General features: G+C 40.5%; 1 protein-coding gene across 1 annotated transcript in view; it reads right to left on the bottom strand.

Annotated features, from left to right (window-relative positions):
• The window catches only part of LOC308268738 (uncharacterized protein), a gene marked incomplete at both ends in the record, with an annotated part of 95131 nt that overhangs the window by 28717 nt on the left and 41222 nt on the right, over positions 1-25192 (bottom strand). Inside the window, 3 exons of the mRNA XM_080703846.1 lie at positions 9087-9199; positions 9669-9981; positions 23477-23630. Of these exons, the coding sequence (XP_080559972.1) occupies positions 9087-9199; positions 9669-9981; positions 23477-23630 (580 nt within the window). The remainder of the gene's footprint in view (positions 1-9086; positions 9200-9668; positions 9982-23476; positions 23631-25192) is intronic.

The following is a 25192-nucleotide window of genomic DNA, read 5'->3' as shown; positions in this document are numbered from 1 at the left end:
TTAAGTGAAGTCATATTGACCCAAGGGAAGAACCCAGAGAAGGCACAAACTTCTGAAATCATGGGAAAGAGGAATAACAATGGAGCAATGAATGCCCATAAACCCCACAACATCAGAACCTGATAAAACAGAAATTCAGAGGTTTCTAGAAGACCAAATCAGGAAAATAACTGTAGAAATAATAGAGGTGTATCAAAAAGAATTCAGAGAGAGAGAGCCAAAAAGAGATAAAGGATACAATCAATGAAGTAAAGACCTCATTAAGTATAAACAACCGATTAGACCACATGGAGAATAGAATTTCGCTTCTAGAAGATGATCACTCCAAAATGAATGCATGGTTTCTAATTTAGAAAAAAAAATCCGACAGCAGAAATCTGACATTGAAGAAATATGGGCCCATTTTAAGAGAGCTAACCTAAGAATAATTGGAATAGAGGAGGGAAAAGAAAGTGAAACCAAATAAGAGAGCTAACCTAAGAATAATTGGAATAGAGGAGGGAAAAGAAAGTGAAACCAAAGGGATCAACAATCTCTTCAAGGAAGTAATAGCAGAAAATTTTCCAAACATAGAGCAAGAGGTCAATACACAGGTCCAGGAAACTTATAGAACTCCCTTTAGACAGGATTGGAGAAGAGGATCCCCATGCCACATAACTGTCAAAATGACCAATGTGGAAGCCAAGCAGAGAATCTTAAAGGCAACAAAAACAAAGGGCCAAGTGACATTCAGAGGCAAACCAATTAGAATCACTCCAGACTTCCCAAACCAAGTCATGAGAGCCAGAAAGGCTTGGAGTAACATATTCCAAACTCTGAAAGAAAACAACTTCCAGCCAAAAATTTCCTACTCAGCAAAACTTTCTATCAAATTAAATGGAAAAATAAGAAGCTTCCGTGACAAACAGAAACTGAAGGAATTTATGTCTTTAAAACCAGCGCTAGAGAAAATACTCAAAGAGATTAACTACAAAGAAGAAATAGGTAACACACACCAGAACCAGAGAAACAAGATTTTCTATCCAGCAGACAACTAAGATTGGTTATCTGTGAGATTCATTATTTATGTTAGTCTTTTACCTATCTCTAAATGGTATTGTTTGCTTTTATTGTTGCTAATTTTTAGGATTTCTAGTTGGAATATTAATATACCTTCAGATATAGCATTTGGAAATATTTTATTCCATTATATCAGTAACTTTTAACTCGGTTTACATTGTCTTTGGATATACAATATGTTTTTATTTTTTAGGGAGTTTGTTTACCCTTCTGTTGCCTGTGCCATTGAAATCATATCCAAGAAATCACTGCCAATTTCAATGTTGTGAGGTTTCATGACCCATATTTTCTTCTAAAAGTTTATAGTCTTAAGATTTATATTTAGGTCTTTTAACTATTTTGAGTTAATATTCGTATATGGTGTTAGGTAAGGGTCTGATCTTATTCTTTTTCATGTAATTATTATTTTTCAACAATATTAAGTTAAAAGATAATTATTTCCACCACCAAATGTTCGTGGAAACCTTGTCATAAATAACTTGACCATATATAGAAGAATTTATGTCTAGGCTTTTTATTTTACTCCACTAATTTATATATCTGCCTTTATAGCAGTACTACACTGTTTCAATTATTGTAGCTTTATATGGTTTGAAATCAGAAAATATATATCTTTTAGCTTTGTTCTTTTTCGAGATCATTTTGGGTATCTAGAGTCCATATTCCATATTAGGATAGAAGGATCGATTTTTTGTGAAAAATAAATAAATATATGATAGTTTCACCTTAAAAAAGAAAAAGAAAGAAATATTCTCTGGTAAGAAAGAAAGCAAAAAGAAATATTGAAATGTTATCTTTAAGTCATCAAAATCTTAGTATCAGACAAATGAAACTGTTATGTGAGATTATCAATGTTAATTTTGGATAAATTGCTATAATACTAGATGCCAACCACTAAGCCAAGCATGGGAAGGAGGGATGGGGAGGGAACGGGGTGGGGATCAGGTAGGGGCTGACTGGGTGATGTGGACATGTATGTCTACAAAAGTATTATTTTTATCTCATTATGATGTATGAATACAATGCACCAATAAAAAAATTAAAAGAAAAGAAATTTCAAGTTCTAAAAAAAAATATAAAAGGAGTTTGAAAATGCCTCTGCTCTCTGCTGCAAACTCACTCAATACCTGCCATTCCTGGACAAAGGTCACAAGCAGGAATAACCAAACTCAAAACTGCAACAGGAAATCAGTTGAATTCTCATCCTGTCCCCATATTTACTGCCCTGAGAAGTTTCCCCCTTGTGTCTTACAGACTAAGAACTCATCTCATCTCAGCAGGAATGCAAGTCATGCAGGTATGAAGTGTACTGATATGTAGGACTCCCTTCTGTCTATGTTCCCAGACAGAGAGGTTCACAGATTACATTCAAACAAAGAAAGATGAGAGGGTCATCTCTCAGCTACCAACACCTTTATTACCTCAATTAAACCCAAAGCCTTTCCTACACATATTAGCCTCCCAAATACTGGGATTATAGGCATGTGCCACCACACCTAGCTCCCACACTAGGTATTTTTTTTTAATGGCCATCCTAGTGAAAATTAAATGGTAACATTTCTGAGATTTTGCTTAATCCCTGAAACTACTAATGGCTAAAATATGTGGGAATATGCCAGAAATATATAGAGAAGAAGAAAGGGTGGTGATCGCAACCTGGCCCAGGGAGCCCTTGAGTTTTCTGTGAACTCTGGGGTCATCTATTCTTTAAGGTTATCTGAGGAAAGTAGGCATCCACACAATGTGACTCATGAGCAGGTGCTGTGTTAGTTAATCTCACTCAGCCTCAGCTGTCTAATCTAGAATATAAGTGTTCATGATTATGACTCTCTTTTTCAAAGGATCCAGAAAACACCACACCCTGGCATATACATTGCAGTAGTGTCGAGACCCAAGCTGTGAGACCTGACCTGGCCTGCCTTTGAAGAGAACAGGGTACCAGCCCAGTACTTGACTTTTGGCAGTCTCTCCATAAATGCTGACTCCATATAAAATGAGTGAAATTAGTGGTTCAGAGAGGGCAGAAGTTATACAGTAACATCAAATTGCATAACACCTGCTCTTGTATCAAGAAGAGGAGATATGAGTTCAGGTTAAAGTTGAAAAATGGTTAAAAGTTTGAGAGTTTTCTGACAGCAGACTGTTGAGATTTAATCACTTACCTGTAACCAGCTCTTCTTAACACAATTTATGTAAGAAAACACAGTTGTTATATGTGTTTAAGGACTTAATTTCCTATATTTTAAATGGGGCTGACACTGTCCGCTCAGCTGTGGGATCACCAAGCCCTACCTTTCTCTAAACCCTTAGGCCTTACAGCCCCCAATGCTTGACACTTCTCCCACTTTCCTGGGAAGCAACTAGTCTTTACACATTTCCCAGTGTTTGAGCACTATGGAGGCAAATGCAAAAGGGAGCAAAGGAAGAAGAATGTTCTCAATGCATTTAATGAAAGGTCCAATGCACATAATTAAAGTCAGACCTTGCCTTGCCATGGGCCACCGAGGTCCTGCCCACTCCCCAGTCTCAACTCTCCTCATGTCTTCACCTCACTCAGCACCTTCTAGCCAGATGGGCCTTCTGTCACTCATGAAACAAAGAGAAGCATTGCCCTGTCTCAGAGCCTTGCATTGCTGAATCTGCCAACTAGGACACTCTTCCCTTGACCATTCATGGGACAATGCCAAATTTTTTCTTAGGTTAGGGGAAACCACAGAGAATGGAAAACCAATAAAGCACAGGCTACAATATGGAGCCAAGATGACCTCAGCCTAAGGAGCAAAGAAATAAGGGAGATGGAAAACCTACAACAGTTGTATCATTGCCAGTGAATTTAACATAAAAGCTGGTTACAAGAGAACTCCTCTAAAGTGTTAGTAGTAAGGTGCAGTGTTAGGATATTTTCCTAGCATGCAAGAGGTTGTAGGTTTCAGGCAAGACATTAAACACCAGTTGTCCACTACAACATACCCAGTACTAAAGGCCACCACAATAAGCATGGGGGTGACAGCAGACATTTTATAAACTAAGTAGTTTTAAAAATGGTAAAAATGACAACAGGTAAGGAAGGTAAGAGAAGGCTTAGAATATAAAAAGAAAAATAAAGGAAAACTTATAATGTGCAAAGAGAGATGTCAGAAAAGAGGTAGCAAGTAAATGCTAAAGAGAAAAGAAACACTAGAAGAAAAATACAGAGAAAAATCACAGGTATATTTAACTTTTGCAGGGAGAATTAAGGAGATAATGAGTAACAAGGACAGCAAAATAAATTGACAAAATAAATGAAACAAAACAACAAATGTAAAAGAGAATCAAAGTAACAAAAAGATAATTAAAAGAAAATATAAAAATAAAGACTAGTACTAATACTTTCATATACAAACATAGCAGTATTTGAACTGTTTCCTTGATCAGTACTGCCTATTCCCTGCTACTTCTTCCTCTCTCATTCCCCTTTTACTATTCTACTGGTCTCGCTCCATATTTATCTGAATTTTTTTTTACTTATTTCTTCTCTAGTTTTTACATATGAGAGAAATCATTATGGCTGTGACTTTCTGAGACTGTCTGGCATAATATTCTCTAGTTCCAACCATTCTCTTGAAAATGCATCAAAAAGTGTAAAAAGCAAAAATAAAAATAAATTAAAAATAAATATTTACATGTGTGTTATATGTCTATATATATACAAATCAGCAAAATACACAAATCCATCTGCAATTACAAGAAAAACCAAATTCTTCATGAGACAAGGAGGACACCCTCAATACACCCAATAGAATTGCAGTTCCCCATAGTGACACTGGAGAGAACAAGGTGCCCAAACTGACCACCTCTTCCCTCCTTAGCTTCCTAAACCCACTGATCACCAAGCAGCAGAGCTACATAGGTACTCAGGTGACTGGGGACATGGGTGAAGCCTGAGGAATGAAAGATTCCAAAGGAGAAAGAAAAAAGGCTGGCTAAAGGCCAGACTCCCCCAAGACTCCAGATAGTACTCCAGTCCCTCCGGAATTCATACCTCAAGGCCCCCCAGTGAAAGAGGGACCTTATCTTAATCATTTACTGAGTGGCTCTGCCCTGCATTTGTTAGTTTGTTAGTTTTCTTTGATGATTGTATCTTAGTGATTTATGACACCTTCTCCATCTCTTACATTCCTCATGGTATTGTGATGTCTGGTTTTTGCCCATGAGAAAGTGATACTTAACTTAGTTGTAAAAAGGGTATAAAAATCCTAGTTTTAGAGAATTAAATTTTCAGTTGCACAAGGGGCAATTGTCCTGGTCCTTCATTTCAGGTCTTTCCCTCCCAAGTCCCTGAGAGGAATCTCCACACTCAGGTAGGGAAGGGCTGCAGCTGTTATACTGCAGAGTTTCTCTCTCTCTCTCTCTCTCTCTCTCTCTCTCTCTCTCTCTCTCTCTCCTTTGTTCTAATGATTAATCTATAGTAAGAATGTAAAGAAAATTAAGGTCTTCAGCCTTAAAATATCTAGACAATTGAAATCTTTAACCTTAAAAATACAGAGGCAATCAGTGCCTTTATTTACTTTTTCTTCTTTGAAACCTACCCGTGTATAAGAAAGGTAAACTACATGTGCTGCTTCAAAGCCCCCATAGTTTATGGCCAACAAATATAGCCCAATTCAACAGAGGTAAAAGCAAGGTAGATTATTGACTCCTGCACTTATTACATGCACTGTCCGGAAACAAAGAGGCACCACCTGTCTAAGAAATAAATTACTATCCCATTGACTTGGTAACACTGATAAGAACAGACCAATACAAAATCTGTATTTAAGGGGCCAGGGTTGGGGATGGGGACAAAGTTCCATTTTGAGTATCTTTAATGTGCCCACCAGGCACATTGCTTTTCTTCTCTTCCCTATTGATTTTGTAATAAGGATTTGTTTATGTTGCACCAAGCCATCTGTTAGTTTAAATTTTCATATTCAACAAATTCTAGTGAAATAGAGGAAAAGAGCCCACAGCACAGTTACAACTATAATAGAAAACAGATTCTCACTCCTAGAAGATGATCCCTCCAAATATGAACTCATGAACTGGATATCCAAGCAATTTGGGATGACTTTAAAAGAGCAAACCTAAGAATAATGGTTATAGAGGAGGATCTAGAAACCAGTATTAAAGGAACAAAAAGTCTCTTCAGAGAAACAATATCAGAGAAACAATATCAGAGAATTTTCCAAACTTAGAAAATGAGGTTGGAAATATATAGAACCTCAATTAGCAAGATCATAGAAAAGGTTCCCCATGCCACATTATAACAAAATTCGATAGTGTAGAGGCCAAAGAAAGAATCTCAAATGCAACCAGAGCAAAAGATTTAGTGAAATCCAGAGGCAAAAAATAAGAATTATTCCATGCCTAACCACATGGTAACTGCTGGCACTGTGACCTCCAGAGTCCCCCAGAAAAAAACCCAATGACTTGATGCTAAGTAAGCAGCTGGAGTTCATTGGAATTATAAGCAGTCAGCACCTTGTTCCATGTTTCACAGAGATCCTACAGCCAGGATACTATAACCTGTGGCAGCAGCTGCCAATCCCACCTTGGTCTCCAGAGGTCTAGAGTGGTGCTCAGCAACACCAAAAATGAACTAACTGTCCCTGTGGGAAACCACCTAGTGAGACAGCAGGAACGTTTGACTTGAGGGGCCTGAGACACAGATGAGGCACAGATTAGCAGACGGTCCCCAGGGCTAATTAGGCAAAGAGGCCTACAGTACACAGGGCACAGAATCTTAGTATGATCTCCAGAAATTGCCATACACCACCCAATCTTGGTGACCAGGGAGAAATCAGACCAAAACAGCCCTATCTGTGAGAACACAAACTCCTACATATATACCGGGTCTGGTCCCCATGGTACCTGCCACCTAAGTAGGCAGGGAGAGATGCAGACTCAGGGTCTGTGGAAAGTGTGAGCAACCATGCTCACACTAGATTCAGCCCCGGTGTTACTGGCTGCCTCTGTGGACAAGAAGAAATGCAGGTACAAGTCCTGTGAAGCTCAGAAACCCAGGCTTATAGCAGGAGAGATACCAGTGGCACTCAGTGCCTGCACAGATGGAGAGAGACACCAGGCCAGGGTCCCAAACATTGAAGGAGACCAAAAAGTGAGAATACAAACTGACATCATTGCTATAGTGTACAAAGCAAGTGAGAATACTTGGAACATGATCAAGAACCAGATATAGAAAATGAACCTAATATGGTTGAAAGACTCCATAAAGACCCAAAAGGACTGCAGAGGCCAAGTCTGCTCTGTACTCATATATTTGTAGAATTGTTTTGTTGTTGTTGGTGGTGGTGGTATTTGTGTGTGTGTGTGTGTGTGTTTGTGTGTGTGTGTGTGTGTGTTTGAGTGTGCTTGTTTGTTTGCTCTCTTCCTTTACCTTTTTTTTTTTGGTGGTACTGGGGGTGGAACCCAGGGGCTTTCTACCTCCGGTCTATCCTTCCAGACCTATTTTATATTTTATATGGAAAAAGGGTCTCACTAAGTTACTGAGCGCCTCACTAAGTAGCTGAGGCTGGCTTTGAACCTGTGTGTTCCTCCTGTCTCAGCCTCCCAAGCGCAGGGATTACAAGCATGCGCCACTACGCCCGGCTTTCCCCCACCTTTTACAAGCTTCTTCCCTCTTTCATTTCTGTGTGTGTGTGTGTGTGTGTGTGTGTGTGTGTGTGTGTGTGTGTGTGTTATGGGGGATTGAATCCATGAGCACACTACCTCCCAGGTACATCCCCAACATTATTTTTTTATTCTTTATTTTGAGACAGGGTTTCACTAAGATGTGGAGGGCTGCACTAAGTGGCTGAAGCTGACCACAAACCTGCGATCCTCCTGTCTCAGCTTCCAAAGTGCCAGTATCTTCTTTCATTTCTACTTTCATCTCTCGGTTTTCTGTGATGGACCAGCTTGGCCGGAGCACTGAAACCCACTGAAACCATTGGGATGGAATTCTTGGAAGGTGGGGCAAGGATTCGGCTTAGTTCTGCAGAGGCTTTTTCTGCATCAATTTCTCCCCCTTATCAAATAAACTCCTTCAGGTCCCTGTTCATGGCGCTAAAAGTGGAGATTTTTCTCCAGAACTTGGGAGGGAGAAACCTGAAATGACTGACACGGACAATTGCCTCCTCTTGTGCAACTGACAAAATTTATTTTTCAAAACCAAGATTTTTATACCCTTTTCCAGTGAAATTCCCAGTAGAAAAGTGTAAACACAAAAGAACAATAGTGAGGCACCAAGTGAAGGACATGTAAATCACCAATTATAAACAAGACAAAAGGAAGACCTGTGGTGTCACTGGTCTTGTGATTAAGTTCAGCCCCCTGACCTTGCAGGTGGGCAAATTTCAGAAAGGAAAGGAGTCACATCCAGAGTTTTGGAGAATTCAGCCTTTCATAGAATCTCCTTTAACTCTTCCTCAGGCTTTGTCCATGTCCTCCTCTTTTGTTAAGCTGAAAGGCTTGAGGTTCTGAAGAGAGTACATGGGTGAATGTTTCTTTGATTCCTCTTTTTTCAAGGCAGTAATATCCAAGGAATTGTTACCAGAAATTCTGGCCAAATGTTGACAAACAGAGTCTCATTTATACTTTGTCTGATTGTATTCTAAATTAGTAACACAAAACTGACTAATGTTTCAGTGGCATCTCAGAGATAATTGATACTGTGTTTTTACCAATTGATTTCCTATCCATTGAACAACTTCTCTGAATTCATTTACCTTATCTATCCCCTGTCTCCAGTAGATGGTACTGATTAGCTTTTTTTCTCCTTAGAGGGTTTCCACAGCCTATTCCCAATAATGTTCTTAAGCAGGCCTTCTAACTGCTTAAACCTTTTGTATGACTAAGTTCTCTTTTGGGCTTTCCTAAAGTATTCCTTGCTGTTATAATATATCCACTGATATGCTGAAATTCCTTCTTTCTTCTCTAGCCAATTTTATTATAGCTTGGAGCAAGGCAGGGGGCATCTGAGAGCTCAAACATATTACCAGAAAATTTACCTTCCACGGAATCAGTTTTACCTGTTCCTATAGTCTTGATTCCAGGACCTTGTTCTGCATCACTTGAGCCATGAGTGTGAAAAGTTAATAGAATCATTATCAAAAGACAAGAGCTACAAAAGAACATCCAAGAACAAGGAGTAGTCTGACCAGGAACCATGCTCCCTCAGGGCTTGCTTTCTTCAAGCAAGAAATGTGTTCCACATCATGCATGCAGTGATCACGCAGACTTCCAAGGGAGGCAGGGCGTGGCAGTTCCCCTTGTTTTCTTTGTCTGGAATTAAATCCACCTTATATCACTATTTCTAAACATCCTAAACTAGTTACTAGAATCCTTCTATATATTCATTGCCTCTAATCTCTAATATATATTTACCATACTACACTCAGCCTCTAATTCTACTTGATCCTATCTGCTACTTTACCCTATTATTGCATTTTTTACTTCAGCACATTCCTTGTCACTCAACCTTCACCATTGAATAGAATACAACTTGCCCTTGTATACACCATCTGACACCTTTAAAGTAAGACCAAGCTATCAAAAGCAACAAAGATATAAACTTGGCGGCTCTGGCCTACCGGTGGAGGCCCAGGTAGCCGCAGTGGCGCCGCCTGCGACCACTGCCAGCTCGCTGTACTCGGGCCCCCCGCTGCCCTCGGGCCCAGCCCGCCAGCCTCCCTCCCGCTGCCACCCCGCGACCCCGCCCCCAGCCGAGGATGTGAGGCAGGCTGGGCGCGCTCCCGCTGGCTGTGGGCTCCGGGCGATGGCCCAGGGTGCTGCAGGCCTGGGGCGCTTCGCCAGTGAGCCGGGTGAGGCCGGCGACACCATGGGGGTCATGATGTACAAGTGGACCAACTATCTGAGCGGTTGGTAGCCTCGATGGTTCCTTCTCTGTGGAGGAATATTATCCTATTATGATTTTCCTGAAGATGCCTGGAAAGGTTGCAAAGGGAGCATACAAATGGCAGTCTGTGAAGTTCCGGGAAGATGGCGACAGAGGAAAGCAGGGCTTATGAGCCCCGCCAACAACCAATCTCTATGACCACAAAATCAGCGCCTTTCATAGCCAGAAAACAACATCAGCAGAGAAACAAAAAATGTAATTACAAGGGACAGAGAAAAAGAGGGCTGGAAAAATGAGGCACCAGAAAGAAACCAGACCGCAGTGCTGCAGCCAGAGCCGCAACGTGGAGCGGCGGGCGCCATCTTCTTTTGCAGCACCAGGCTCCAGAGAGGAAGGGAACTCATAACGGAGCTCAGAGCCACAGAGGAGATACGCTGGCCTTACGCCCGAGGATGCGGCACCAGCGCCTTACTGCCGGCGGCAGCGGCGACTTCACCAGACAGCTCTAGACCAATGCACTCAACAGCCCACCAGGCTCCAGAGAGGAGCGGCGGACAGCAAGCTAAGGTGAGCCACTGCGGAACAGCCGGGAGGGATTTGGCAGATTTTTCGGCACAGGGAGCATCTAAAGCTCCCAGGGGCTGGGCTCAGCACACCTTGCAGGGACTCAGAGTGGAGCTCAAAACCAGAGAAGAAATACGCCAGCCTCACAGCCGAGGGCATGGCAGCAGCGCCATATAGCCACTGGCGGCAGCAGCAGCGAATTCACCGAGTCCACTACAGTTACATCTGTGCACTCAACAACAGTGAGTCAAATTGCGGGCCCTGGAGGAGAAATCCCAGTACTGTACTACCAGGGACTTGACCCAGTGGGGGAGTGGCGGTGGCAGAGATATCACACCATAGGAGAATGCCCAACCTGGCACCCCCCATGGTCTAAAGCAGCCTTGATTGACTCCCTGAGTCTGAAACTCTGCCATACAACACAGTAAAGGAGTAGTGGGGACCGAGATACCACAGACTCGAGATCCAGAGCACCTTAAGTGAAATTGTAGTGACCCAAGGGAAGAACCCAGAGAAGGCACAAACTTCCGAAATCATGGGAAAGAGGAATAACAATGGAGCAATGAATGCCCACAACCCCACAACATCAGAACCTGATAAAACAAATTCAGAGATTTCTAGAAGATCAAATCAGGAAAATAACTGTAGAAATAATAGAGGTGTTTCGAAAAGAATTCAGAGACAGTCAAAAAGAGATAAAGAATGCAATTAACGAAGTAAAGGCCTCAATTCAAAGTACAAACAACCAACTAGACCACATGGAGAATAGAATCTTGATCTTAGAAGAAGATCATTTAAAAAATGAACGCATAGTTTCTAATTTAGAAAAAAAAATCTGACAGCAGGAATCTGACATTGAAGAAATATGGGCCCATTTTAAGAGAGCTAACCTAAGAATCACTGGAATAGAAGAGGAAAAAGAAGGTGAAAACAAATGGATAAGTAATATCAACAAAGAAATAATAGCAGAAATTTTTCCAAACATAGAGCAAGGTTCAGGAAACTTATAGAACTCCCTTTAGACAGGATTGGAGAAGAGGATCCCCATGCCACATAACTGTCAAAATGACCAATGTGGAAGCCAAGCAGAGAATCTTAAAGGCAACAAAAACAGAGGGCCAAGTGACATTCAGAGGCAAACCAATTAGGATCACTCCAGACTTCCCAAACCAAGTCATGAGAGCCAGAAAGGCTTGGAGTAACATATTCCAAACTCTGAAAGAAAACAACTTCCACCCAAAAATTTCCTACCCAGCAAAACTTTCTATCATATTAGATGGGGAAATAAGAAGCTTCCACGACAAACAGAAACTGAAGGAATTTATGTCTTTTTTTAAATTTTTTTTAATTGGTGCATTATATTCATACAACTTATTGGGGTAAAAAACTTGTGTGTACAAACATGTACTCATCGCTGATTTAACCCCTACCCAAATCCCACCCCATTATCTCCCCGTCCCTCCCTCCCTTGCTTGGCTTAGCGATTGATTTCGATATGTTTAAGTACATTGTGAGCTTTAGAGATTTTCCTCTTCCCCCCTCCTTTCTCCTCATTTAGGTTGTCTTGTTTGCTCCTCTTTTCTCCCTAACTCTCACATATTAGGGAAAGCATCCGATTTCTTATTTTTTGTTCCTGACTAATCGCACTTAGCATAATGTCCTCCAGTTCCATCCATTTCCCTGAAAATGATGTAATTGAATTTTTTTTTGATGGCTGAGTAAAATTCCATTGTGTACATATCCCACAGTTTTGTAATCCATTCATCTGTTGATGGACATCTTGGCTGGTTCCATAGTTTGGCTATGGTGAATTGTGCAGCTATGAACATAGATACACATGCATTAGTTTGGTAGTTTGGTTTCTTTTCTTTTGGGTAGATACCCAACAGTGGTATTGCTGGATCAAATGGTAGATTTGTTCCCATTCTTCTGAGAATTCTCCATACTGTTTTCCAAAGTAGTTGCACTAATTTGCAGTACCACCAACAATGTTTTAGAGTTCCCACTTCTCGTTTTCCGGGAAGATGGCGACCGAGAAAAGCGGGGCTTAAGAGCCCCACTAACAACCAATTTCCATTACCACAAAACCAGCGCCTTTCATAGCCAGAAAACACCATCACCAGAAAAACAAAAAAACCACCAGGCTCCAGAGAGAAAGCGGACTGAGAACAGAGCTCAGGGCCACAGAGGAGACACACGCGCCCGAGGACGCGGCAGCGGCAAACTCAACGGACGGCTACAGCAAGGCGAGGTGAGCCACTGCGGAACAGCCAGGCGGGATCTTTCGGCGCAGACAGCATTTAAAGCTCCCAGTGGCTGAGCTAAGCACACGCTGCAGGGATTCAGAGTGGAAATCAAAACCAGAGAAGAAAAAATAACGCCAGCTTCACGGCTGAGGGCGTGGCAGCGGCGCCATATTGCCACTGGCGGCAGCAGCAGCAGGGAATTCACCGAGTCCAGTACAGCTACATCTGTGTACTCAAGAACAGTGAGTCAAATTGCGGGCCACAGAGGAGAAATCCCAGTACTGTACCCCCTGGGACTTGACTCAGTGAGGGGGTGGCGGTGGCAGAGATATCACACCATAGGAGAACGTGCAACCTGGCGCCCCCCACAGTCTAAAGCAGCCTCTATCGACTCCCTGGGTCGGAGACTCTGTGATACAACCCAGTAAAGGAGTAGTGGGGTCTGAGATAATACAGACTCGAGATCCAGAGCACCTTAAGTGAAGCCATAGTGACCCAAGTGAAGAACCCAGAGAAGGCACAAACCTCCGAAATCATGGGAAAGAGGAATAACACTGGAGTAATGAATGCGCACAACCCCACAACATCAGAACCCGATAAAACAGAAAATCAGAGATTTTTAGAAGATCAAATCAGGAAAATAACTGTAGAAATAATAGAGGTGCTTCGAAAAGAACTCAGAGAGAGCCAAAAAGAGATAAAGGATGCAATTAATGAAGTAAAGGCCTCAATTCAAAGCACAAACAACCGATTAGACCACATGGAGAACAGAATCTCGCTCTTAGAAGATGAGCAATCCAAAAATGAACGCATAGTTTCTAATCTAGAAAAAAATATCCGACAGCAGGAATCTGACATTGAAGAAATATGGGCCCATCTTAAGAGAGCTAACCTAAGAATAATTGGACTAGAGGAGGGAAAAGAAAGTGATACCAAAGGGATCAACAATCTCTTCAAGGAAGTAATAGCAGAAAATTTTCCAAATATAGAGCAAGAGGTTGATACACAGATCCAGGAAACTTATAGAACTCCCTTTAGACAGGATCGGAGAAGAGGATCCCCACGCCACATAATTGTCAAAATGACCAATGTGGAAGCCAAGCAGAGAATCTTAAAGGCAACAAAAACAAAGGGCCAAGTGACATTCAGAGGCAAACCAATTAGAATCACTCCAGACTTCCCAAACCAAGTCATGAGAGCCAGAAGGGCTTGGAGTAACATATTCCAAACTCTGAAAGAAAACAACTTCCAGCCAAAAATTTCCTACCCAGCAAAACTTTCTATCAAATTAGATGGAGAAATAAGAAGCTTCCATGACAAACAGAAACTGAAGGAATTTATGTCTTCAAAACCAGCACTAGAGAAAATACTCAAAGAGATTAACTACAAAGAAGAAATAGGTAACACTCACCAGAACCAGAGAAACAAGAGTTTCCATCCAACAGACAACTAAGATTGGTTATCTGTGGAGATTCATTATTTATGTTAGTCTTTTACCTATCTCTAAATTGTATTGTTTGCCTTTATTGTTGTTAATTTTTAGGATTTCTAGTTGGAATATTAATATACCTTCAGATATAGCATTTGGAAATATTTTATCCCATTCTATTAGTAACTTTTAACTCTGTTTACATTGTCTTTGGATATACAATATTTTCTTTTATTTTTTAGGGAGTTTGTATATTCTTCTGTTGCCTGTGCCATTGAAATCATATCCAAGAAATCACTGCCAATTTCAATGTTGTGAGGTTTTATGACCCAGATTTTCTTCTAAAAGTTTATAGTCTTAAGATTTATATTTAGGTCTTTTATCTATTTTGAGTTAATACTTGTATGAGGGATTAGGTAAGGGTCCAATTTTATTCTTTTCCATGTAATTATTATTTTTCAACAATATTTAGTTAAAAGACTATTATTTCCACCACCAAATGTTCGTGGAAACCTTGTCAAAAATAACTTGACAATATAGGGAAGAATTTAGCTCTAGGCTTGTATTTAACTCCAATGGTCTATATATCTGCCTTTAGAACAGTACTACACTGTTTCAATTATTGTAGCTTTATATGGTCTGAAATCAGAAAATATATATCTGCTAGCTTTGTTCTTTTTCAAGATCGTTTTGGGTATCTAGAATTCATATTCCATATTAGGATAGATTTTTTTTCTGAAAAATAAATATATAAATATATGATAGTTTCACCTAAAAAAACAGAAAAAAATATGCTCAGGTAAGAAAGAAAGCAAAAAGAAATATTGAAATGTTATCTTTAAATCATCAAAAGCTTGGTATCAGACAAATGAAACTGTTATGTGAGATTATCATTTTTAATTTTGGATAAATTGCTATAATACTAGATGTCAACCACTAAGCCAAGCATGGGAAGGAGGGATGGGGAGAGAATGGGGTGGGGATCGGGTGGGGGTTGACTGGGCGATGTGTGCATATATGTCTACAAAAGTTTGTATCCCACTAGGATGTATGAATACAGTGCACCAATAAAATAAAATTAAAAAAAAAATAGAGTTCCCACTTCTCCACATCCTCGCCAGCATCTGTTGTTGTTTGTGTTTTGAATGATTGCCATTGTAGTTGGAGTTAGGTGAAATCTCAGGGTAGTTTTGATTTGCATCTCTCTGATTGCCAGTGATGTTGAGCAATTGTTCATGCATTTATTGGCCATTTGAATTTCTTCTTTTGTGAAGTGTCTATTTAGTTCATTTGCCCATTTTGTTATTGGATGCTTTGTTTTCTTAGTGTTGTGTTTCTTGAGTTCTCTGTATATTCTAGATATTAGTCCTCTATCAGTGGTGTAGGTGGCAAAAATCTTCTCCCATTCTGCTGGCTCTCGATTGAGGTTCTTGATAGTTTCCTTTGCTGAACAGAAGCTCTTCAGTTTCATGCAATCCCATGTATTGATTCTCCTTTTAATTTGTTGTGCCTTTGGGGTCTTGTTGAGGAAATGTTTGTCTGTGCCTATGTGTTGTAGTGTTGGACCTATGCCCCCTTCAAGGAGCTTCAAAGTCTCTGGTTTAATTTCCAAGTCTTTGATCCATCGTGAGTTGACTTTTGTACAGGGTGAAAAAGTGGGATTAACATCCAATTTTCTGCATATGGTTAACCAGTTTTGCCAACACCATTTGTTGAAGAGGCTATCTTTTTTCCAGTGTATGTTTGTGGCCCCTTTGTCAAAAATCAATTGGCTGAAAGTGTGTGGGCTTGTTTCTGGGTCTTCTATTCTGCTCCATTGGTCTATATATCTGTTCTTTTGCCAGTACCATGCTGTTTTTATTACAATGGCTTTGTAGTATAGTTTAAAGTCAGGTATTGTGATTCCTCCTGCGTGGTTTTTGTTGCTGAGAACTACCTTGGCTATTCTGGGCTTTTTGTTATTCCAGATAAATTTAAGGACTGATTTTTCTATGTCTGTGAGGAATGATCTTGGTAGTTTAATGGGCATTGCATTAAATCTGTAGATCACTTTTGGGAGGATGGCCATTTTAATGATATTAATTCTTCCAATCCATGAACATGGAAGGTCTTTTCATCTTCTAAGATCTTCTTCAATTTCTTTTTTCAGTGTTTTATAATTTTCTTTGTAGAGATCTTTTACTTCCTTGGTCAAGTTTATTCCTAGGTATTTTATTTTTTTGTGGGAGATCCTGAGTGGAAGTGTTTTCTGAATTTCTTTTTCAGTGGATTTATGGTTGGTGTACAGGAAAGCTTCTGATTTTTTAAGATTGATTTTGTATGCAGATACCTTGCTGAATTTGTTGATCAGTTCTATAAGCCTTTTGGTTGAGTTTGTTGGGTTTTCTAAATATAGTATCATGTCATCTGCAAATAGTGAAAGCTTAAGTTCTTCTTTTCCTATTTGTACTCCTTTGATTTCCTTTTCTTGCCTTATTGCTCTGGCTAGAGTCTCTAGTACTATATTGAAGAGAAGTGGTGATAGTGGACATTCTTGTCTCGTTCCAGTTTTTAGGGGAAATTCTTGAAGTTTTTCCCCATTTAATATGATGTTGGCAGTGGGCTTATTGTAGATTGCCTTAATAATGTTGAGATATGTTCCTTCTATTCCAATTCTCTGCAGTGTTTTTATCATAAATGGATGTTGAATTTTATCAAATGCTTTTTCAGCATCTATTGAGATGATCATGTGGTTTTTGTCTTTGATTCTGTTTATATGATGAATTTCATGGATTGATTTTCATATATTGAACCAGCCTTGCATCCCTGGGATGAACCCTACCTGGTCATGGTGAATGATTTTCTTGATGTGGTTTTGAATGCGTGTTGCTAGTATTTTGTTTAATAGTTTTGCATCCAAGTTCATCAGAGATATAGGCCTGTAGTTCTCCTTCCTTGAACTGTCTTTATTCGGTTTGGGTATCAGTGTGATGTTGGCTTCATAGAATGTATTTGGGAGAGTCCCAGTTTTTTCTATTTCCCAAAATAGTTTGAGTAGTATTGGGATTAGTTCTCCTATAAAGGTTTTATAGAATTCACTTGGGAAACCATCTGGTCCTGGGCTTTTCTTTGATGGTAAGCTCTTTATTGGTATTTCAATCTCTTTGATTGTTATTGGTTGGTTTAAGTGTTCTATATCTTCTTGACTCAGTTTAGGAAGGTTGTATTTATCTAGGAAGTTGTCGATTTCCTCCAGATTTTCCATTTTGTTGGAGTATAGTTTTTCAAAGTAGTTTCTGATAATCCTCTGGATTTCTACGCTGTCAGTAGTAATGTCTCCTTTTTCATCCCTTATCTTCATAATTTGGGTTGATTCTCTCTTTTTTTTAGTTAGGTTGGCTAGTGGTTTATCAATCTTGTTAATTTTTTCAAGAAACCAGCTTTTGGTTTTGTTGATTTTCTGTATTGATTTTTATTCTCTATTTCATTAATTTCTGCTCTAATTTTAATAATTTCCTGTCTTCTGCTGGCTTTGGGGTTCAATTGTTCATGCTTTTCAAGGGCTTTGTGGTGTGTCATAAGGCTATTTATTTGAAGATTTTCTGTTTTTCTTATGTGAGCACTCAGTGCTATAAATTTTCCTCTTAATACTGCCTTCAAAGTGTCCCAGAGGTTTTGATATGTTGTTTCTTTATTTTCATTTGTTTCTAGAAATTTCTTGATTTCACCTCTTACATCTTCTATGACCCATTCTTCATTCAGAAGTGTGGTGTTCAGTCTCCACATGTTAATGTTGTTTCTCTGGGTCTTCTTATAGTTGATTTCTAGTTTCATTCCATTATGGTCTGAAATGACACAGGGAAATATGTAACATTTTTTAAATTTGCTAGTGCTCATTTTGTGTCCCAGGATGTGATCTATTTTGGAGAAGGTTCCGGAAGCAGCTGAGAAAAATGTAAACTCCGCTGTAGTTGGTGAAATATTCTATATGTGTCCAAAAGGTCCATTTGGTTAATGGTGTTCTTTAGTTCTGAGACATCTTTACTGACCCTTTGTCTGGAAGATCAGTCCAGTATTGTGAGAGGTGTGTTGAAGTCTCCAAGTATTATTGTGTTGGGATTTATGTGTGACTTCATGTCACAAAGAGTTTGATTCATGAAAGTAGCTGCCCCTATGTTTGGGGCATAGATGTTGATTATTGTTATTTCTTCTTGTTGGATTGTTCCTTTTACCAGTAAAATGTGACCTTTTTTGTCTCTTCTAATAAGTTTGGGTTTGAAGTCTAACTTGTCTGATATCATAGTTGCTACTCCTGCTTGTCTTCGAGTACCATTAGCATGGATTACCTTGCTCCAGCCTTTTACCTTGAGTATCTTTACTTGTAAGGTGTGTTTCTTGTAAGCAGCAGATGGATGGATTCTGGCTTTTAATCCATTTTTCCACTTTATGTCTTTTTACTGAGGAGTTGAGGCCGTTTACATTCAGTGTGATTATAGAGAGATAATTTTTAATTCCCAACATGTTAAGATCTTATTTCTGTTTGAGATACTGTTTATTCTTCTTTGCTTAGTTGTCTGCTGGATGGGAATTCTTGTTTCTTTGGTTCTGGCATGTATTACCTATTTCCTCTTTGCAGTTCATCTCCTTGAGTATTTTCTCTAGCGCTGGTTTTGAAGACATAAATTCCTTCAGTTGCTGTTTGTCATGGAAGCTTCTTATTTCCCCATCTAATATGATAGAAAGTTTTGCTGGGTAGGAAATTTTTGGCTGGAAGTTGTTTTCTTTCAGAGTTTGGAATATGTTACTCCATGCCCTTATGGCTTTCATAACTTGGTTTGGGAAGTCTGGAGTGATTCTAATTGGTTTGCCTCTGTATGTCACGTGGCCTTTTGTTTTTGTTGCCTTTAAGATTCTCTCCTTGGCTTCCACATTAGTCATTTTGACAATTATGTGGCGTGGAGATCCTCTTCTCTGATCCTGTCTAAAGGGAGTTCTAGACAGCAAGCCCAGGTGAGCCGCTTCGGAACAGCCAGGCGGGATTTCTCACCACAGGTAAAATCTAAAGCTCCCAGTGGCTGAGCTCAGCACACGCTGCAGGGATTCAGAGTGGAAATCAAAACCAAGAAGAAATATGCCAGCCTCATGGCCGAGGGTGTAGCAGCGGCGCCATATTGCCAACGGCAGCAGCAGCAGAGAATTCACCGAATCCAGTGCAGCTACATCTGCGTACTCAAGAACATTGAGTCAAATTGCGGGCCACAGAGGAGAAATCCCAGTACTGTAGTCCCTGGGACTTGACCCAGTGGGGGAGGGGCGGTGGCAGAGATATCACACCATAGGAGAACGTACAACCTGGCACCCCCCCAAAGTCTAAAGCAGCCTCTATCAATTCTCTGGGTCGGAGACTCTGTGATACAACCCAGTAAAGGAGTAGTGGGGTCTGAGATACTACTGACTCGAGACCCAGAACACCGTAAGTGAAGTCATAGTGACCCAAGGGAAGAACCCAGAGAAGGCACAAACTTCCTAAATCATGGGAAAGAGGAATAATACTGGAGAAATGAATGCCCACAACCCCACAACATCAGAACCCGATAAAACAGAAAATCAGAGATTTATAGAAGATCAAATCAGGAAAATAACTGTAGAAATAATAGAGGTGCTTCGAAAAGAACTCAGAGAGAGCCAAAAAGAGATAAAGGATGCAATTAATGAAGTAAAGGCCTCAATTCAAAGCACAAACAACCGATTAGACCACATGGAGAACAGAATCTCGCTCTTAGAAGATGAGCAATCCAAAAATGAATGCATAGTTTCTAATCTAGGAAAAAATATCCGACAGCAGGAATCTGATATTGAAGAAATATGGGCCCATTTTAAGAGAGCTAACCTAAGAATAATTGGAATAGAGGAGGGAAAAGAAAGTGAAACCAAAGGGATCAACAATCTCTTCAAGGAAGTAATAGCAGAAAAATTTCCAAACATAGAGCAAGAGGTTGATATACAGGTCCAGGAAACTTATAGAACTCCCTTTAGAGAGGATCAGAGAAGAGGATCCCCACGCCACATAATTGTCAAAATGACCAATGTGGAAGCCAAGCAGAGAATCTTAAAGGCAACAAAAACAAAGGGCCAGCCGGGCGTGGTGGCGCACGCTTGTAATCCCCGCGCTTGGGAGGCGGAGACAGGAGGATCGCGCAGGTTCGAAGCCAGCCGTGCTGGTGTAAGAGACCCTGTTTCAAAAATATAAAATAGGTCTGGGAGTGTAGCCCGGAGGAAGGAGGGCTTCCAGGAACCCCAGTACTACCAAAAAAAAAAAAAAAGGGCCAATTGACATTCAGAGGCAAACCAATTAGAATCACTCCAGACTTCCCAAACCAAGTCATGAGAGCCAGAAAGGCTTGGAGTAACAGATTCCAAACTCTGAAAGAAAACAACTTCCAGCCAAAAATTCCCTACCCAGCAAAACTTTCTATCAAATTAGATGGAGAAATAGGAAGCTTCCATGACAAACAGAAACTGAAGGAATTTATCTCTTCAAAACCAGCACTAGAGAAAATACTCAAAGAGATTAACTACAAAGAAGAAATAGGTAACACACACCAGAACCAGAGAAACAAGAGTTTCCATCCAACAGACAACTAAGATTGGTTATCTGTGGAGATTCATTATTTATGTTAGTCTTTTACCTATCTCTAAATGGTACTGTTTTCCTTTATTGTTGTTAATTTTTAGGATTTCTATTTGGAATATTAATATACCTTCAGATATAGCATTTGGAAATATTTTATTCCATTCTATTAATAATTGTTAACTCTGTTTACATTGTCTTTGGATATACAATTTTTTTTTATTTTTTAGGGAGTTTGTATACTCTTCTGTTGCCTGTGCCATTGAAATCATATCAAGAAATCACTGCCAATTTCAGTTTTGTGAGATTTTATGACCCAGATTTTCTTCTAAAAGTTTATAGTCTTAAGATTTATATTTAGGTCTTTTATCTATTTTGAGTTAATATTTGTATATGGGATTAGGTAAGGGTCCAACTTTATTCTTTTCCATGTAATTATTATGTTTCAACAATATTTAGTTAAAATATTATTATTTCTACCACCCAATGTTCATGGAAACCTTGTCAAAAATAACTTGACAATATAGGGAAGAATTTAGCTCTAGGCTTTTATTTAACTCCAATGGTTTATATATATGCCTTTAGAATAGTACTACACTGTTTCAATTATTGTAGCTTTATATGGTTTGAAATCAGAAAATATATATCTTCTAGCTTTGTTCTTCTTCAAGATCGTTTTGTGTATCTAGAGTCCATATTTCATATTAGGATAGAGTTTTTTTCTGAAAAATAAATATATAAATATATGATAGTTTCACCTAAAAAAATAGAAAAAATATTCTCTGGTAAGAAAGAAAGTAAAAAGAAATATTGAAATGTTATCTTTAAGTCATCAAAAGCTTGGTATCAGACAAATGAAACTGTTATGTGAGATTATCATTTTTAATTTTGGATAAATTGCTATAATACTAGATGTCAACCACTAAGGCAAGCATGGGAGGGAGGGATGGGGAGAGAATGGGGTGGGGATTGGGTGGGGGCTGACTGGGCGATGTGTGCATGTATGTCTACAAAAGTTTGTATCCCACTATGATGTATGAATACAGTGCACCAATAAAAATAAATAAATAAATAAATAAATAAATAAATAAATAAAATAAAATAAAGGAAGTTCTATAAGTTTCCTGGACCTGTGTATTGACCTCTTGCTCTATGTTTGGAAACTTTTCTGATATTACTTCCTTGAAGAGATTGTTGATCCCTTTGGTTTCACCTTCTTTCCCTCCTCTATTCCAATTATTCTTAGGTTAGCTCTCTTGAAATGGGCCCATATTTCTTCAATGTCAGATTCCTGCTGTCGGGTTTTTTTTTCTAGATTAGAAACTATGCGTTCATTTTTGGAATGATCATCTTCAAAAAGTGAGATTCTATTCTCCATGTGGTCTAATCTGTTGTTTATACTTTGAATTGAGGCCTTTACTTCATTAATTGCATCCTTTATCTCTTTTTAACTCTCTCTAAATTCTTTTAGAAAGTCCTCTATTATTTCTAAAGTTATTTTCCTAATTTGATCTTCTAGAGATCTTTGAATTTCTGTGTTATCAGATTCTGATGTTGTGGGGTTGTTGGCATTCACTGCTCCATTGTTATTTCTCTTTCCCATGATTTTGGAAGTTTGTGCCTTCTCTGGGTTCTTCCCTGAGTCACTACGAGTTCACTTAAGATGCTCTGGATCTCGAGTCTGTGGTATCTCAGTCACCACTACTCCTTTACTGGGTTGTATCACAAAGTCTCAGACCCAGGGAGTAAATCAAGGCTGCTTAGACCATGGGGGGTGCCAAGTTGGGCGTTCTCAGCGGGGAGTTGTGACTATGGTATGATATCTCTGCCACTGCCACCCTCCACTGCTAAAATCTCCGACCCAGGGAGACTATCTGCGCAAGTCCCTGGGAGTGCAGTAATGGGATTTCTCCCCTAGGGGCCGCAATTTGACTCACGGTTGTTGAGTGCGCTGATGGAGCTGTAGTGAACTCGGTGGATTCGCTGCTGCTGCCACTGGCAATATGGCACCACTGCCATGCCCTCGGCCGTGATGTGGCATATTTCTTCTCTGGTTTTGAGCTCCGCTCTGAGTCCTTGCCAGTTGTGCTGTGCCCGGCCCTTGGGAGCTTTAGATGTTCCCTGTGCCAACAAAACTGCTGATTGCTGCCCGGCTGTTCAGCACCTGCTCACCTCGGCTCGCTTTCCACGCCTCCTCTCAGGCGCCTGGTGGCTGGTTGAGTAGATTGGTCTAGGGCCGTCTGGTGAACTCGCCGCTGCCGCCAGCAGTAAGACGCTGCTTCTGTATCCTAGGCCGCGAAGCCAGAGTACCTCCTCTCTGGATTTGAGCTCTGTTTTGAGTCTCCCTCCTCTCTGGAGCCTGGTGCTGCTAGGGGAGATGTGGGCCACGCCGCTTCGGCCGCTCTGTGCTGCGGCTCTGGCTGCTCCGCACCACGGCTATGGCCGCTCCGGTCGCTCTGCACCGCGGCTCTGGCTGCTCTGCACCGCGGATCTGGCCACTCCGGCCGCTCCGGCTGTTCCGCGACGCGGCTCTGGCTGCTCCGGCTGTTCTGGCCGCTCCACTCCCGCTGTTCTGGCCGCTACGCTCCAGCTGCTCTGGCCGCTCCACTCCGGCTGCTCTGGCCGCTCCACTAGGCTGCTCTGGCCGCTCTGCTCCAGCTGCTCCAGCTGCTCTGCTCCGCGGCTCTGGCCACTCCGCACCGCCGCTCCGGCCAATCCACGCTGCAGTTCTGGCTGCTCCGGCTGTTCAGGCCGCTTCGCGCCGCCGCTCCGACTGCTCTGCACTGCGGCTCTGGCCGCTCCGGCTGCTCCAGCCGCTCCGCGCGGCGGCGGACGCAACACTTCGGGCTGTTTTTTTTCTGGTGTCTTGTTTTTCCAGCCCTTTTTCTCTGTCCCTTGTATTTACCATTTTTATTTCTTTGCTGGTGGTGTTTTCTGGCTCTGAAAGGCGCTGGTTTTGTGGTAGTAGAGTTCGATTGTTAGCGGGACTTGTAAGTGCCGCTTTCCTCTGTCGCCATCTTCCTGGAAGTCCAGCAAATTCAACTTAGGAAAAGAGATGGAACCAGAGCTCTTAACGTGAAGCAAAACAAGTCAGATTTGGACAGACAAGTATCACACTCCACATTCTGAATCAGGAACCAAAACACATCCAGGTACCTCAGCGGAACCCTGAACTTGAAGAAGAAGAACAAAGATCGGACACGGGACCTGCTGCAGATACAATCGGAACGCTGATCGGAACCCCGATCGGCCGGAATTTATGTCTTCAAAACCAGAGCTAGAGAAAATACTCAAAGAGATTAACTACAAAGAAGAAATAGGTAACTCACGCCAGAACCAGAGAAACAAGATTTTCCATCCAACAGACAACTAAGATTGGTTATCTGTGGAGATTCACTATTTATGTTAGTCTTTTACCTATCTCTAAATGGTATTGTTTGCTTTTATTGTTGCTAATTTTTAGGATTTCTAGTTGGAATATTAATATACCATCAGATATAGCATTTGGAAATATTTTATCCCATTCTATCAGTAACTTTTAACTTGGTTTACATTGTCTTTGGATATACAATATGCTTTTATTTTTAGGGAGTTTGTTTACCCTTTTGTTGCCTGTGCCATTGAAATTATATCCAAGAAATCACTGCCAATTTCAATGTTGTGAGGTTTCATGACCCAGATTTTCTTCTAAAAGTTTATAGTCTTAAGATTTATATTTAGGTCTTATATCTATTTTGAGTTAATATTTGTATATGGTGTTAGGTAAGGGTCTGATTTTATTCTTTTCCATGTAATTATTATTTTTCAACAATATTTAATTAAAAGATTATTATTTCAACCACCAAATGATTTTCATCAATATTTTCTGGTTCTCTATAATTCTGTTTTCTTGCTTATCTTCAGTGTATAAAGACATTAATTTTTTTTAACTTACTAGTACCTAACTTTGTGGTACAGAATGTGATCTATTTTGGAGAAGGTTCCATGAGCAGCTGAGAAAAATGTAAACTCTGCTGTGGTTGGGTAGAATATTCTATGTGTCTAATAGGTCCATTTGGTTGATGGTGTTCTTTAGGTCTGAGGCATCTTTACTGACCATTTGTTTAGAAGATTGGTCTAACGGTGTGAGAGGGGTGTTGAAGTCTCCCAGTTGATAAATAGGGGCCCTCTCCTCCTTCACGTGATCTTGCAGCTGAGACAGGAGGTGGAACTCTGGAGATGGAGATGTCATCAGATGCTTTGAGACCAGGCCTCACGAGACTACAGATGCTGTGAGAGAATCAGCATTCCCACGTTTAGTCCCACTCCCCGAAATACCAGCTTAAAAGCAGAAGTACTTCCACCCAGGTGGAGGATCAACTCAACCAGCTGATCCGGACTATGTGATGTAGCACAACTCCTGGGAGGGT

This window comes from Muscardinus avellanarius (genome assembly GCF_963383645.1).
Source record: "Muscardinus avellanarius genome assembly, chromosome: 10".
In the NCBI taxonomy this organism is placed as follows: domain Eukaryota; kingdom Metazoa; phylum Chordata; class Mammalia; order Rodentia; family Gliridae; genus Muscardinus; species Muscardinus avellanarius.
This window is presented reverse-complemented; position numbering and strand designations above follow the sequence as displayed.